This window comes from Chiloscyllium punctatum, chromosome 15, assembly GCF_047496795.1.
Source record: "Chiloscyllium punctatum isolate Juve2018m chromosome 15, sChiPun1.3, whole genome shotgun sequence".
NCBI lineage: Eukaryota > Metazoa > Chordata > Chondrichthyes > Orectolobiformes > Hemiscylliidae > Chiloscyllium > Chiloscyllium punctatum.
The window spans coordinates 84481594-84499545 of record NC_092753.1 but is presented as its reverse complement, the minus strand read 5'-3'; the positions used below and the strand labels follow the sequence as shown (position 1 = coordinate 84499545).

Here is a 17952-nt window from a genome sequence, read left to right as displayed (position 1 = left end):
TCCTCCTCTCTCTACAAGATACTCTTTGCTACCTTCCCCCACCCTCCTCCCTGACCTATCACCTTCACCCTCTCCCCCATTCACCTATTATACTCTATGCTACTTTCTCCCTACTCCCACCCTCCTCTCATTTCTCTCTCCACTCTTCAAGCACTCTGCCTGTATTCCTGATGAAGGGCTTTTGCCCGAAACATCAATTTTCCTGCTTCCTCAGATGCTGCCTGAACTGCTGTGCTTTTCCAGCACCACTCTACTCCAGAATCTTCAAGAGCTCTGTCTGCCCTGTACCCTTCCATTGAACAGTCTTTAGATTAGATTACTTACAGTGTGGAAACAGACCCTTCGGCCCAACAAGTCCACACCAACTCATCGAAGCGCAGCCCACCCAGACCCATTCCTCTACATTTACCCCTTCGCCTAACATTACAGGCAATTTAGCATGGCCAATTCACCTGACCTGCACCTGGAGGAAACCCACACAGACACGGGGAGAATGTGCAAACTCCACACAGACAGTTACCTGAGGCGGGAATTGAACCCGGATCTCTGGCGCTGTGAGGCAGCAGTGCTAACCACTGTGCCACCATGCTGCCCACAGAAACTGAACTCCTAAAAGCTTCTCCTTCAGTTGTTAACATAAAGTGATTTCACCCAGTTTCCCACAACAGTAACTTCTTCACCCTGGCATCTCAAACAGCAGCTGTCCTTTTCTGCATAATAACTAAGTTGGTGGTAAAACTTGTCACCGTACCTCAGCCAATTCATTTTCGGGTTTTCTTTGCTTGCAACCAGATCAGATGGGCACGTCTCTGATCTAGGATGTTTACCTGGAATTCTCTGTTTTACTTTGGGTTAAAGGTACATTTCAAAACATAATTATTCTGTAATGTCCTGCGGTCTTAACAATATAGCAGTCTTAATGTAGAAAAACAAAATCCAGAGTCAATTTTCAGAGCAATGATCAGGGAATATTGGACACCTACATTCAAAGGGAATTACTATAAATAGTGAATAACAGCTTTATCAAAGGTATGGGCTTAAAGTGGGTCTTAAAGAAGGCAGAACAGTTCTGACAGGTAATTGGGGAATATGATTTGTTGAGTTTAGCAGACCAGATTGCATGATGGGGATCAGAGTGAAGGTTGAACTCAGTAGCTGTTAATTTAGAGGTGGCAGCATCAAATTAGCAACCAGTGATGCTTTGGAGGACTTTAACATTTGGCTGGGATGACACTAGTAGTCGGGATTTCCAGTCTCATTGTTGGAAACTTTGAGTACTGGATTGGCTTCAGCTATGAAACCTTCCTTGGTTGAATTGCTGCCAACATTCACTGTCGAGCCAAGCACACTGGATGATGGCTGCTGGAAGGGCAGTAGGTTGGGCATCTCCCCAACAAATGCAGCTGGAACCAACACCTGCTGGAGATGGAGGGGATGTTGAAGTATAACTGCCTGCAAGGTGAGTATTGACCGCAGGAATGTCTCTCGCTTTGCTGAGTGGTAATTTGAAGCTTCTCTTTCATTGCTGTTGCACAACCACAAAGTGTGATCTCGGTTGTAAAGCACATCTGAAAATCTCTCCACAGATCCTGCTAACTCAGCTCCGACAATCCTGGACGGATTTGACCACCGACTGGCCATTGCTGACCAGCGGGTGGAATTGCCTTGCAAAGCCTCTGGGCATCCTGCACCGAAATACCGCTGGGTGAAGGACAATGCCCCCTTGGCAAGGGACAACAGGTTCAGACAAACTGTCACTGGGTTACTCATTGTGAAGGCAGTGCCAGCAGACTCAGGAAGGTACACTTGCGAGGTGTGGAACAACTTTGGGAATGCAGAGGTTATTGGCCACCTGAATGTAAAACGTAAGTAAATGAACACAGCTGGTTCACGCACTCAGCTGAAGAGATTTTTATTCACTTTGCGTTCAAGCCTGATCTCCCTGCCACGGGAAAGATGTGGGCGGCACGGTGGCACAGTGGTTAGCACTGCTGCCTCACAGCGCCAGAGATCCGGGTTCAATTCCCGCCTCAGGCGACTGACTGTGTGGAGTTTGCACATTCTCCCCTTGTCTGCGTGGGCTTCCTCCGGGTGCTCCGGTTTCCTCCCACAGTCCAAAGATGTGCAGGTCAGGTGAATTGGCCATACTAAATTGCCCGTAGTGTTAGGTAAGGGGTAGATGTAGATGTAGGGGTATGGGTGGGTTACGCTTCGGCGGGGCGGTGTGGACTTGTTGGGCCGAAGGGCCTGTTTCCACACTGTAAGGAATCTAATCTAATCTAATGTTGTTAAACCCTGAAGGGTGCAGAAAGGATTGCAGCCGTTGGAGGGTTTTGGCTATAGGGAGAGGCTGAATAGGCTGTGCGAGAGACATTTCTCCCCAATAGCTGAAGGATAACCTTATTGAGGTTTACAAAATCAATGTGGTACGGTTAGGGTGAATACCGCGATCTTTTTTCCAGGGTAGGGGAATCCAAAACTACAGGGTTTAGCTTTAAGGTGAGAGGGGGAAGATTTAAAAGGGACCTCAGGGGAAATGTTTTCAAGCAGATGATGGTACGTGTTTGGAATGAGCTGCCAGAGGAAGTAGTGGAGACTGGTGCCATTACAACATTCAAACAACGTCTGAATGGGCATATGAATAGAAAAGGTTGAGAGGGTTATGGGCCAAATGGGACTAAATTCATTTAGGATGTCTGGTTGGCATGGACAAGTTGGACTGAAGAGTCTGTTTCTGTGCTATAGATCTCTGTGTAGCTATACAGTTAACTGGATCAGACTAATCTTAGGCCCGTTGCTATATTCCACACATTCTCAATCTTCTTGTGTTTTGTTGAGCTTCATTGCAGGCAGACCATGATCCACAGGAGGCCACTCATCCCAGCATGCTTGTGCTATCTCTTTCCAGGAGATGACTACTTCGCCCCACACTTGCCCTCAGCTCCACAAATGTCTCCTTTTCCGATTGAAACTGCTTCCATCAGCTTTCAGGCAGTGCCTCCCACACCTTGGCATCTTGATGATAATGCAAGTTAATGCAAGAGGTTTTCTCAAATGCTGCACGCTCCAAAAACTTAAATGTAATAAAAATTAACGATGAAGGATACTTTGAAGTTCTTTAAGTGGGGGCAAAGAACATGAAGAGTAATTTTGAACAATAACAACAAATTACATTTTCCTAGCACCTTTTAATATCGGGAAACGTCCCGAGATAGTCACAAGTGTTACCAAGCAAAACTGGACAGTGTACCACATTAGGAGATATTAAAACAAGTTGCCAACAGTCGTTTTTGAAGTAATATAAAACAGGAATTCCAGAGGTTCATGCAGCTGAAGGCAGGATCACTATAGAGTCATAGAGTTATACAGCATGGAAACAGTCCCTGTGGACCAACCCATCCATGCTGACAAGATAACCTAAATTAATCGAGTCCCAATTGGCAGCATTTGGCCCATATCCCACTAAACCCTTCCTCATCAAATATGCATCCAGATGCCTTTTAAATGTAGTTGTACCAGCCTTCACCACTTCCTCTGTCAGCTCATTATGTACATGCACCACGCTCAGCATGAAAAAAGACAGAGCGGATGACTAAATTGAGGTTGAAGATGACCTGGAATTAGACACTTGCAGATATCTTGGATGCTTGTGGGGCTGGGAGAGACACAGAGAGAGAGAGGGGAAGGTGTAAGACAATGGATGAAATTGAATGAACTTGAAAATGGAGCTTGTGTTGGAATTGAATCTAATTTAGTGAGTATAAGCATTGATGCTTTGTACAGGAAAAGATATTCAAAAATGGATTGCTAAAATTCTATCCTTCCGAGATGAATTGTATACCAGATTACTGGTAAACAATTATATAAGGAGGGCGTTTATAACATGCACTTTAAAGTGCATTGTTCACTTAATAGGCTAACTATTGACCTAGCTTTGATAATGGCTGCAAACTATCAATCACACAGCACCTTAGCAATAAAACAGAGTTGGACATTTCACTCAGCTTTTAGTTGAACTTATAGCTCAATTCTTTATAAATCACCAAAATACGTTCTAAATGATCTTATTGTACTCTTTGTCCTCAATGAAAAGACTGAAAACAAAAGTTTTAATTTAGCCATTCATCTGATATGTCCAAAGCAGGTTAAATCCTCTCTCCAGAACATATGTTCAAACTGAAGGAACAAAAGAATTGCAGAATGTTGTTGTCCAAGTCCCAATCTGGAATTCTAAGCAGCCTTTGATGAGATTAAATTACTTACAGTGATGGAAACAGGCCCTTCAGCCCAACATGTCCACACCGACTCTCTGGAGAGCAACCCACCCAGACCCATTCCCCTACACCTAACACTATGGGCAATTTAGCAAGGCCAATTTACCTAACCTGCACATTTTTGGACTGTGAGAGCAAACCCACGCAGACACAGGGAGTATGTGCAAACTCCACACAGACAGTTGCCTGAGGCGGGAATTGAACCTGGGTCTCTGGCACTGTGAGGCAGCGTGCCACCCTTTGGGTATGGTATAAAGTTGTAAGATGTATTGGGTAATTATTTGCAGCTGCGTTGGTGCTGTTGGTGGGCCTCTTTGTTTCTCAGTGCCAAATTCTATGCACAAGAAGCGGCTCGGTGTTCAGCGGTGTTATGAAGCGGAGGTCAACGCCACGCTGATAACTAAAACCGAAACACCCAGAGAGGCTCCCCTCACCTTATAATCCAGTAAAATAAATGTGAAAAGTGGTATAACCTACCTCTCACCCTCCAATCTCTTATAAAGGAGTGGTTAAATGAAATGAAATCCTTTCACTCACTCTATCATGAACAAGTAACGATATCTTTATTGAACTCCAACAGTGAACAGATTTACAGAACCATGAACAAACTGACCAATTCCCCTCTAACTACGAACTATTCCTGAATAAAACAAAATTCTAATGGTATGCTGTTCCAATAAAATACAAGTCCTATTTACATAACAAAACAATAGAATTCAAAATTACAGCTAGGATACATCTTTCGGAATGCTCTGTGCCCTCTCCGCTGATCTTCTTTCAGGAGTGCCTTCTCCATCAAATTCGTGTCAGTCCTTCTGTCAGAAATGTTCTCTCTGTGAATTCTGCTGTATGGAATATTAACCAAGTGTGCTGTGGTACCTTTATTAATGAGATGGTGCATTCTCTGAGAGCTGGAAGTTGTTATCGCTTGGCAGATGGCAGTTGGCTCTCACCGCTTTCCCAAATGCCCTCATGCTTTATACCCTTGATAACCAATCAATTTCTTACAGTCGGATTGGTTTTAAGTTGTCAAAACCGTCAGATTTAAATTTAATAGGTTCTTGGTAGCTAAGTGCTTGGTATAAATTGATTGGATAAATTTGAAAAGATTGTGGTCTTGGTAAAGGTGCTGCTTGGCTGTTCAAAACAAGGGTGTTCAAGGGCACAATGCAATGCTTTCCTTCCATTTTGCAATTTTACAATTCTACACACACCAACTTCGCAACAGTGGTTAGCACAGCTGCCTCACAGTGCCGGGACCCATGTTCAATTCCAACCTCAGGCGACTGTCTGTGTGGAGTTTGCACATTCTCCCCGTGTCTGCGTGGGTTTCCTCCAGGTGCTCCGGTTTCCTCCCACAGTCCAAAAGTGTGCAGCGTAGGTGGATTGGCCATGCTAAATTGCTAAAGGGATGTGTAGGTTTGGTGGGTTAATTGAATTGAATTTATTGTCACATGTACCGAGGCACAGTGAAAAACTTTGTCTTGTGAGCAGTACGGGCAGATGACATAGTTAAATAGCATAGATAAGTAAATAATAGGTAAACAGCGGCAAAAACAAAAACACAGATACAGGCGAATGTCAAGAGTTTGTGAATCTATTCAGTATTCTAACAACAGTAGAGTAGAAACTGATTCAAAACCGGCTGGCGCGTGTGTTCAGGCTTCTGTACCTTCTCCCCGATGGTAGAGGTTGTAGAAAAACATTGCCAGGGTGGGGTGGATCTTTGAGAATGCTGGTGGCCTTTCCTTGACAGTGGGCCTGGTAAATGAATTCTATAGATTAGATTACTTACAGTGTGGAAACAGGCCCTTCGGCCCAACAAGTCCACACTGACCCTCCGAAGAGCAACCCACCCAGACCCATTCCTCTACATTTACCCCTTCAACTCACACTACGGGCAATTTAGCATGTACAATTCATCAACCTGCGCATTTTTGGACTGTGGGAGGAAACCGGAGTACCCGGAGGAAACCCACGCAGACAATGTGCAAACTCTGCACAGACAGTTGCCTAAAGTGGGAATTGAACCCAGGTCTCTGGTGCCATGAGGCAGCAGTGCTAACCACTGTGCCACCGATGGGAAGTTGGCCTTTATGATTGTTTGGGTTGAGTTCACCCCTCTCTGTAACTGTAACTGTCTCCAATCTTGAATGGTACAGTTGCCATACCAGATAGTGATACACCTGGGAATAAATTTGAGATTAACCATGGGAAATGTAGGATTACTGGGAGAGGATTGGGGTGACAGGTCTGCTGTTTGGAGGGTCAGTGTAGACTTAGAGTCACAGAGATGTACAGCATGGAAACAGATTCTTCAGTCCAACTCGTCCATGCTGACCAGATATCCCAACCCAAATCTAGTCCCATTTGCCAGCACCCGGCCCATATCCCTCCAAACCCTCCCTATTCATATACCCATCCAGATGCCTTTTAAATGTCGCAATTGTACCAGCCTCCACCACTTCCTCTGGCAACTCAGTCCATACATGCACCACCCTCTGCGTGAAAACGTTGCCCCTTGGGTCCCTTTTATATCTTTGCCCTCTCACCCTAAACCTATGCACCCTAGTTCTGGACTCCCCCACCCCAGGGAAAAAACCTTGTCTATTTATCCTATCCATGCCCTCATGATTTTATAAACCTCTATAACGTCACCTCTCAGCCTCCAACGCTCCATGGAAAACAGCCCAGCCTATTCAGCTTCTCCCTATAGCTCAAACCCTCCAACCCTGGCAACATCCTTGTAAATCTTTTCTGAACCCTTTCAAGTTTCACAACATCCTTCTGGTAGGAAGGAGACCAGAATTACATGCAATATTCCAAAAGTGGCCTAACCAATCCCTCCTGTCTCGCTGCAACATGACCTCCCAACTGCGATACTCAACGCTCTGACCAATAAAGGAAAGCATACTAAATGCCTTCTTCACTATCCTATCTACCTGTGACTCTATAAAATACCACATTAGGTATTTCTGGGAATATCCTCCCTAAGTACAGCTGGAACCCAACATACCCCTCATCATTATCCCTTATCAAAAATGCCACTCTCCCTTCTCTCTTGCCTCCCTTTCTGTCCTTCCTATTGCATTTGTATCCTGGAACATTAAGCTGCCAGTGCTGTCCATCCATGACCACATCTCTGTAATTGCTATGCTTTCCCAGTTCCATGTTCCCACCAAGACCTGAGTTTATCCGCCTTCCCTGTTAGGCCTCTTGCCTTGAAATAAATGCAGTTTAATTTATCAGTCCTACCTTGTTCTCTGCTTTGTCCCTGCCTGCTCCTGACTGTTTGACTCCCCTTTGTTCTCAACTGTACAAGTCTCAGATTGATCTCTGTCCTCACTACCTCCCTGGGTCCCAAACCCTCCTCCCCACCCCCTCCACCTTACTAGTTTAAATCCTCCCAAACAGCTCTAGCAAATGTCCCTGTCAGTATATTAATCCCCTTCCAATTCAGATGCAATTCATCCTTCTTGTACAAGTCACTTCTAGCCCAAAAGAGATTCCAATGATACAAAAATGTGAATCCTTCTCCCATACTCCAACTCCTCAGCCATGCATTCATCTGCTCTATCCTCCTAGGCCTACTCTCACTAGCTCATAGCACCGGGAGTAATCCAGATATTCCTACTTTCGAGGACCTCTTTTTTAAAGTTCTGCCTAACTTTTCATATTCTCTCTTCAGAATCTCATCTTTTTGCCTTCCTATGTCATTGGTTCCAATGTGTACAATGACTTTCTGATGGGCCCTTTCCCCCGTGACAACATTCTGCCCCCTGGCACCAGGGAAACAACACACCATCCTGATTATTCGCTGCTGGCTACAGCAACTTTTGTCTGTGCCTCTGACTAGAGAGTCCCCTAACACAATCGATTGCTTGGAACCCGACGTTCCCCTCATTACTTTAGAGCCTGTCTTGACATCAGACACTTGTTTGTTCGTGCTACATTCCCCTGAAAGTCCACCACCCCCTACATTTTCCAAAACATACTTGTTTGAAATATGCAAAGGATGGGCCAAATGGCTTGCTTCCACACTGCAGTGATTCTTTGATCTCAGCATGAATGTAAATCTTTCTCCTCCTTTGTACCGACACAGAGTTCGCAGGAATGATTTTATAATGATCTACTTTGCAAGCAATAAGATTTTGAATGCTTCCTGTATTGTTTCAATGCACAGAGCGACTGAAGGCGACAGTAAATCTGCATAAGGTGAAAACCAGCATCGGTGGCAAGTTATCCCTGTCCTGTACAGTGACCGGAGCGGAGGAGTATGAGGTGGAATGGTATCAGAATGGTGAGATCATCACCCCTGGCAACAATGTGAGAATCACCGGAAACAACCAGGAGAAGCTGATGATAGACGGATTAGCAAAGAGCGATAGAGGAGCCTATCAGTGCTTTGTAAGGAAAGGCCGAATGTCAGCCCAGGATTTGGTGCATGTTATCCTTGAAGGTTAGTATGGAAATAAGTGGCTGCTGCCAGTTCACTGGAAATAGCGCTGGCAATAATCATTCTGTGCAAACCTGTATTGTCACAGAATTTGAGAGATGTTGGGCGTGACCAACTTGAAAGGATCCTACAGTTTTATTGGCAGTGCCACAAGCACACATTGTGGTATTTTTCTCACATTATTCCTTCAGACATTTCTGATTGGCCTTTTTTAAAGTCCAAAGTGGGTGGGTTTTGAGCTGACATTCTGACCACACAGGATAAAAAGTTGAATTAAGAGCACAGGTATATAGAAACAGGAGTTGACTATTAGATTAGATTCCCTACAGTACGGAATCAGGCCCGTCAGCCCAACAAGTCCATACCAAAACCTCCGAAGAGTAACCCACCCACACCCATTACCCTACCCTCTATTAACCCCTAACTAATGCACCTAACACTACAAGAAATTTAGTATGGCCAATTCACCCAACTGGCACATCTTTGGACTGTGGGAGGAAACCGGAGCACCCGAGGGAACCCACACAGACACGGGGAGAATGTGCAAACTCCACACAGACAGTTACCCAAGTCAGGGATTGAACCCGGTCCCTGGCGCTGTGAGGCAGCAGTGCTGATCACTGAGCTATCATGCCACCCCTCGAGCTTGTTCCAGCCTTCGATGAGATCATGGCTGATCTGTAGCCTCACTCCATATACCTGCCCTTGGACCATCTCTCTTAATAACTTGGCAAAACAATAGATTGGCAACCTCAGATTTTAAATTATCAACTGATCCAGCAACCACTGCCATTTGTGGAAAAGAATTCCAAACATCTACCATGCTTTGTGTCTAGAAGTGCTTCCTAACATCTGTCCAGAATGATCTGGCCCTAATTCTCAGTCTATACTCCCTAGTTCTAGAATCCCCAACCAATGGATATAGTTGATCTTTATTTACCCTGTCTTTTCCTGTTAATATAGAGTCATAGAATCATAGAGATGTACAGCACGGAAACAGACCCTTCGGTCCAACCTGTCCACGCCAACCAGATATCCCAACCCAATCTAGTCCCACCTGCCAGCACTCGGCCCATTTCCCTCCAAACTCTTCCTATTCATATACCCATTCAAATGCCTCTTAAATGTTGCAATTGTACCAGCCTCCACCATATCCTCTGGCAGCTCATTCCATACACGTACCACTCTCTGCGTGAAAAAGTTGCCCCTTAAGTCTCTTTTATATCTTTCCCCTCTCACCCTAAACCTATGCCCTCCAGTTCTGGACTCCCCGATCCCAGGAAAAAGACTTTATCTATTTATACTATCCATGCCCCTCATAATTTTGTAAACCTCTGTAAGGTCACCCCTCAGCCTCCCACGCTCCAGGGAAAACAGCCCCAGCCTGTTCAGCCTCCCCTATAGCTCAAATCTTCCAACCCTGGCAATATCCTTGTCCATCTTTTCTGAACCCTTTTAAGTTTCACAACATCTTTCTGATAGGAAGGAGACCAGAATTGCACACAATATTCCAACAGTGGCCTAACCAATATCTGTCAGATGTTGATCAGTTCACCCTTTAACTGTCTAACTTCAAGAGAAAACATGCCCAATTTGTCTAAACTCTCCTCATAACTTAACCCCTGAAGTCCTGGTATAACTCTTGTAAACCTATATTATATTCCCTCCAATATCTTTCCTAAGATATGGTGCCCATATCTGCACACAGTACACCAAGTGAGGTCTAACCAGGGTTCTGTATAGCTGCAGCATAGCTTCTGTACCTTTGTACGCTGGTTCTCTCGATATAAAGGCTAGCATTCCATTAGCTTTGTTGATTATGTTCTGTACCTATTTGTGACATCGTAAAGATCTATAAACCGGAACCCCCAAGTCTCTTTGGACATCCACTGAATTTAATCTTATACCATCTGGAAAGTAACCTGATCTATCCTTCTTTGGTCCAAAACAGATGACCTCATGCTTGCTTACGTTGAACTCAATACGCCACAGTTTTGCCCATTCACTTAGTCTATCGATATCCCTCTGTAATTTTATGCTGTCATCTACATACACCTATGTGACATTGAGTCATCTGTATCTGTCACACAGAACGAGACCATCTGTCCAATCGTGTCCATGTCGATTCAGCTTATTCCTGTTTTCTTGCTTTTGGTCTGCACTCTTGCAAATCACAGCAAATCGATCCTGAGTGAGTGTGAGGACGGTTCCTGCCTCTGCTGCCTTAAGGCAGTGAGTTCCAGAGACCTCACCACCGCCTGGATCGAAAACATTACCTCTTCTAATTCTTCTATCAATTACTTTGAATGTCTGCTCGCTGGTGATTGGCATCTCTGCTGGGGGCAATAAGTATTTCCTATTTAGTCTAGTCCCTTCATCTTTTTACACACTTTAATTAAAGCTCTGTTTAGCTGTCTCCATTACTAGGGAATCAATCACTGCCAGGCTGATATTTCCCCCGCTAAAATGTTTCTGTCCTGACAAGGATGTTGTGAAACCTGAAAGGGTTCAGAAAAGATTTACAAGGAAGGTGCCAGGGTTGGAGGATTTGAGCTGTAGGGAGAGGCTGAATAGGCTAGGGCTGAGGGGTGACCTTATAGACATTTATAAAATCATGACGTGCATGGATAGGATAAATAGACTAAGTCTTTTCTCTGGGGTGGGGTAGTCTAGAACTAGAGGGCATAGGTTCAGGGTGAGGAGGGGAAAGATAGAAAAAGGATCTAAACAGCAACTTTTTCACGCAGAGGGTGGTGCGTGTATGGAATGAGCTGCCAGGGGAAGTGGTGGCATGGTGCACCACTTGCAATATTTAAAAGGCATCTGGATGGGTATATGAATAGGAAGGGTTTGGAGGGGTATGGAACGGGTGCTGGCAGGTGGGACTAGAGTGGGTTGGGATATCTGGTCAGGATGGATGAGTTGGACCGAAGGGTCTGTTTCCGTGCTGTACATCTGTATGACTCTATGATTGTAATATCCTCCTCAACAGCTTTGTACTATCTCTGTTGTGATCGCATCCTTCCTGTGATGTGGTCTCCAGATCTGAACACAATACTCTGGCTGAAAGTTGTCATTTATCTCTCTACCCTTCAGGCTCTCTGCCTGTATTCCTGATGAAGGGCTTTTGCCTGAAACGTCGATTTTACTGCTCCTCGGATGCTGCCTGAACTGCTGTGCTTTTCCAGCACCACTCATCCAGAATCTGGTTTCAAGCATTTGCAGTCATTGTTTTCACCTACCTGAAAGTTATCCAGGCCCAGCACAACCTTCACACTCTTCTCCCCTCTCCCTGGATGATAGAAGTTTTCAATTTGGAAAAATGGAGTGTGGGGGTGGGCGTGAGGGGTGTGGAATGGTGCAAAGATGCTGGAATGGGTTGTTTGGGTTGAATGGCCTGTTTCTCTGCCATTCATGTGGAAAGCTGCAGTTTTACCAACTAGTGTCACTTGGGCCATTGTCCCAGAAGACCGCACCCAGTTCCTTGTGATATTTGCCACGTCTGCAGCATGTGGTACTAGAATCCCTCTGGACATATTTGATAAAGAATTCCTACTGTGTGGAACAGGCCCTTCGGCCCAACAAGTCCACACTGACCCTCCGAAGAGTAACCCACCCAGATCCATTCCCCTATTGCTCTACATTTACCCCAGAGTAATGCACCTAACCTACACATCCCTGAACTCTATGGGCAACTTTAGTATGGCCAATTCATCTAACCTGCATATCTTTGGATTGTGGGAGAAAACCAAAGCACCCTGAGGAAACCCAAATGCAGACACGGGGAAAATACGCAAACCCGACATAGACAGTTGCCTGAGCAAGAATCAAACCCGGGTCCCTGGCCCTGTGTGCCAGCAGTGCTAACCACTGGGCCACCTTGCTCCCCATTGCCATACTGTGGAAAGAATGTTCAGGTAGTTCACTATCACTGATCTCGTTTGACTGTGCTTCATCTAGGATCTCTCTAGTGATTAGTGGTTGAGGATACATTGCCATAGAGAATCAACAGAAAACGCTTGTTCTTAGATAACAAGGAGATTTATTGCATGGTAGCAATACGTACAACAACATTTGGGCAGGTGTGATTGCTGGGACCTTAGGGAATTCGTATGGAAAAATCTTCTTGCTCTCAAAGCTGGAGGAGAACTCTTTTTCTGTACACAGACTATGTCTGACATCTGGGTGGAGCCGATGTGTCCTGAACATTACCCTATCCAACATCCGGAAATAAGGGAAATCATGCAGGAGAAAGCAAGGTACTCAGTTTAATGCTGTCCCATTACAACATATCACTTGACCAACCAAACATGTTACAGCTAACTTGCTCAATAATGAGACTCATAGGTGTGATCTAAGCAGAGAAACAAAGAACTAAATCTTGCCACTCATTGTCAAGTCCCAATGCTGGGACCAAAAGGGCAAAACAACCTAATTTGGTGGATGCTGGAATCTGGAAACCTTATTGGTGACAGCAACCAATGAAGAGGCTGCCACCTGATTAAGATTGTCCCCAAGAGGTGCTGGTCATTCAGCAGGCTCAAGCCTTGTCCACGTGTAGTGACCACTGCTGGGCCCACCCGCTTTCCAAGAAGGGCACCTCACCATCTTTTGAGTGAGTTTGGATCAAGCTGAAACCTGGCAGTCCATGTGGGATTGTGGAGTATTAGCAGTGCCATTGCTTTGGATTTGTCTATTGTCATTGTGAGGAGGGAATGTTCCCCGCCCCCTCCTTCTCCTCCATGAGCAGTGGAGCTCTGAGCAAGGAGGGCATCTCCCCCCATTAAATTGTGTGGGAGGCCACTGTAGTCACCTGGAAGACTCTCCACTCAGTGGTGGGTCCTCCCAACGAGTACAGAATGTGGTCTTTAATTACCTAATCAAGTAGCTTGATTGATGCCTACAGTTGGCATTATGCCACATCCGTGATGTTCCCCGCACCGGGCCCAACACTTTGCCAGCTCCCTCACTTCCTAGCCACTTGCCAATGGGCTGGGACAATTCAGCTCCTGCACCACATTTCAAGAATGCTGTAGGTTTCTGTCTGACCTGCTTCATGTGGCCAAAGTCTCAAGGGGCCTATTGATAATCTGTAACGGTGTAAAAGAAGAGGATCCTCACAAAGTGACAGTGGGAAAGATTTCAAAGACACACAGGTCTGACTGGGAAAATAATGTTCCCTGTCATCTCAGAAAAATCCTATCACAGGAATAAAAAGGGAGGCTGAACATACAATGCAAGCTCACTGATTTGTCTATTGTGTGTCAGTGTTCATTCAATATCCAAAGCCTGAAGTTCCCTTTCTCTCAGAACTGCAGCATTAATGTGAGAAGGAAAATAACAGTGAGGCAAAACAACAATGTCTAATGACAGCTTACATGATGTGGAGGCGCCAGTGTTGGACTGTGGTGGACAACGTCAGAAGTCATGCTCCAAAAGCATGTGTGATTTCAGACAAACCTGTTGGACTATAACCTGGTGTCGAGTGACTTCTGACAACTTACAGGCTTTTTCACTGGAGCTTAGGAAGTTGAGGGATGAATTTATAAAGGTTTACAAAATCATGAAGGGCATCGATGAGGTGACTAGCAAAGGCCTTTCCCTCGGATGGGTGAGTTCAAAACTAGGAGACATATTTTTAAGGTGAGAGAGGGAAGATTTAACAGGAACCTGAGGAGCAACTTTTTTACACAGCGGATAGTTAATATGTGGAATGAACTGCCAGATGAAATGGTAGATGCAGGTAGAGGTTATAACATTTAAAAGACAATGGATAGGTACATGAATAAGAAGGATTTACAAGGATATGGGATAAATGCAGGCAAGAGACCTTGGAGTGCAGGTTAAAAGCTCCTTGAAAGTGGAGTCCCAGTTAGACAAGATAGTGAAGAAGTATCTAGTAAGCTTGCCTTTATTGGTCAGTGTGGCAAAATGAGAACTGCAGATGCTGGAAACCAGAGTTTAGATCAGAGTGATGCTGGAAAAGCACAGCAAGTCAGGCAGCATCCGAGGAGCAGGAAAATCAACATTTCGGGCAAAAGCCCTTCACTAGGGATATGGGTCAAGTGCTGGCATTTACCCAAAACATCAATTTTCCTGCTCCATTTTTGGAATACTGCGTGCAATTCTGATCTCCCACTATTGAAAGGATGTTGTGAAACTTGAAAGAGTTCAGAAAAGCTTTACAAGGATGTTGCCGGGGTTGGAGAGCTTGAGCTACAGGGAGTGGCTGAATCAGGCTGGGGCTGTTTTCCCTGGAACATTGGAGGCTGAATTGGAGCATTGGAGGGAGACCAGAATTGCACACAGTGTTCCAAAAGTGGCCTAACCAATGTTCTGTACAGTCACAACATGAACTCCCAACTCCTATGCTCAATGCACTGACCAATAAAGGAAAGCATACCAAACACCTTCTTCACTAGGGATATGGGCCAAGTGCTGGCAAATGGGGCGAGATTAATTTAGGATATCTGGTCGGCATGGACAAGTTGGACCAAAGGGTTTGTTTCCGTGTTGCACATCTCTATGACTCTATGACTCTAAATGGGACTAGTTTAGTTTGGGAGACTTGGTTGACATGGACAAGTTGGACCAAAAGATCTATTTCAGTGCTTATGACTCTGTGCCTCTTGTGCATAAACCTCCCCCATTTCACTCCCAAGCCATCTTATAGTTCAATATATTGCAAGAAACAATAATTTAATTTAATAATTTATTGCATTTGCTAGAAGTGTTAGTTACTTACATTGAGAAGCATATTCTATTCTTAGTTACTCTGGCCAATTTGCATAAAACATGCTGTAAAATTGATTGGTTTATTTGTACAGAGAGATTATTTCATAGAGTTTCACGAAGAGCTTTTCTTTCAGAATAAAACGAACATTCTTGCCAATGAGCACAGGCCCAACTGACTCGACATCTCTTCATAAGTCAGTCCCTCCACAGCCAGGATCAACTTAGTGAACCTTCCCTGGACTGTGTCCAATGTCAGTGAATCTTTCCTTAGAACTGTTGACAGTATTCCAGCTGTGATCTGACTAGTACCTTCTATGGTTTTAGCAAAACCTCCCTAGTTTATATTCCATTCTCTAATAACTATCTACTCTTTCAAATCTTTAATCACTTGGAATATAAAACAAACATTCTCACCAATTAACTTCTGTTTAATAATATTGATTATAGCTAATCCGATATAACAGCAGCATTCAGAAAGCCCACTTGAGAGGAGTAGGCCTCAGGCCTGTCCTGCCATTTAAATATGATTATGATTGGTCTGTATCATAATTCCATGTACCCACCTTTACTCGATATTCCTTGATACTCTCATCCAACAAAAGCTTTTTGATCTAAGTCTTGATAATTCCTACAGACTCAAAATCAAAACAGAGAAAGTTCCATATTTCCAATATATTTATTAAAAAAAAGAGCTGCAGATGCTGGAAATCATGGACATTTTGGTTGGCATGGACCAGTTTGGGTCTACGGGCCTGTCACCGTGCTGTAGGACTCTATGACTCTATCTGAAACAAAAGCAGAAATGATTAGAGAAAATTAGCCAGGCCCTAAAGAAGTGTCACTGGACTCAAAATGTTAAGTCTGTTTCTTTCTCCACAGATGTGGCCAGACCTGCAGAGTTTCTCCAGCTATTTCTGTTTCAATACTTCCAATACCTTTCTTGATTTCACTCTGCACCAGCCTAACCCCAGACTGATTTTCTGTAGAAAACATGAGAGCAGAAGTAAGCCATTCAGCCCATTCAAATCTGCTCCGTCATTCAATGAAATTATGGTTGATCTGATAATCCTCAACTCCACTCTCCAATCTCTTCTCCATAACCCTTGATTCCCTACAGATTAAAAATCCGTCCATCTCAGCCTTGAATGTACTTGATGGCCCAGCCTGAACTGCCCTCTGGTTCAAGAATCCCATCGATTTACAATCCTTTGAGAGAAGGAATTCCTCCTCATCTCTGTCATAAATGTGTGACCCCTTATCCTGAGATTGTGCCCACCATTCCAACACTCTGCCACAAGGGTATATAACGTTGCTGCATCTACCCTGTCAAGCCCGCTAAGAAGCATATCTATTTCAATAAACCGCCTCCCATTCTTCTAAATCCAATGAGTACAGGCCCAACCGAATCAACATCACTTCATAAGTCAGACCCTCCGAAGCCAGAATCAACTTAGTGATCCTTCTCTGGACACCATCCAATGCCAATGGATCTTTCCTTAGAAAATGGTCCAAACTGTCCAGAGTATACAGTCTGACTGAAAACTTCTATGATTTTAGCAAAATGTCCCTAGCTTTATGTTCCATTCCCTAATAAGTATCTACCCTATCAAATCTTTGATTACTTAGAATAACTGCTTAGATCACATTCAACTTCCTGAAGTTTATTCAACCTGTCCTGATAAATTAGCTTCTTAAGCCTTAGTATCATTTTGATGAACACGATATTACTTGATACCTCCTATGATGTTGTGAATATATACTTTCTGCAGTGTGGTGTCCACTACTGTACCAAGGCTCCTGGAACTGAAGCATCACAGCCTCATTTTGATACACCACTCCCTTGTGAAAGGGCTAATTCTCTATACTGTAAATGCTTCCAGTTACATTTTGTACCTGCACACTGGCATTTAATGACCTTGAATAGTTGATGTACAGTTTTGGTCTCCTTAACTAAAGGAAGTTATATTTAGCACTGAAGAAAGGTTCACTGGACTGATTCCAAAGAGAAATTAAGAAGACCGAGTCTATATTCTCTTGAGTTTAGAGATTGACAGGCAACTTCATTGAAACTTTGCAGAGTTCCTAGAAAGCTCATCAAGGTAGATGCACGAAGGACGTTGGTATGCACTGCAAGGGTGGACAAATGAATGTTATAACTGAGGTTGGATGGGTGAGAGCTGATTATTTTCCGCGTCCCATACCTCAACAAAATTTACATTTTTGGAAAGAATAGAAATTATATAGGTATCTGACTGTGTTTATTATCAGAAACAAATCAACTGGGTCTCTTTAGTTGCCAAATAATGAGATAACAAGCAAACATTACTCATGCTCAAGAAACAAAGAAACTTATCAAAAGGTTAAGGCTGTCCACACACATATCATTGGTAAAAATATAGTTCCAGAGGACCATCGAGCTGCTCCGCCTTCAGTGAGTGACAATTGGTGGTGGTTTACTCTGAGGCTCACCATGATATAAGCAATGGG

The 17952-nt window shown here is 44.2% G+C and overlaps 1 protein-coding gene across 2 annotated transcripts in view; it reads left to right on the top strand.

Annotated features, from left to right (window-relative positions):
- LOC140486476 (cell adhesion molecule DSCAM) overlaps positions 1-17952 on the top strand; it is a 693577-nt gene that overhangs the window by 404873 nt on the left and 270752 nt on the right. For both annotated transcript variants that reach the window (XM_072585696.1, XM_072585695.1), the window contains exons 5-6: positions 1587-1865; positions 8458-8733. In XM_072585696.1, the coding sequence (XP_072441797.1) occupies positions 1587-1865; positions 8458-8733 (555 nt within the window). The remainder of the gene's footprint in view (positions 1-1586; positions 1866-8457; positions 8734-17952) is intronic.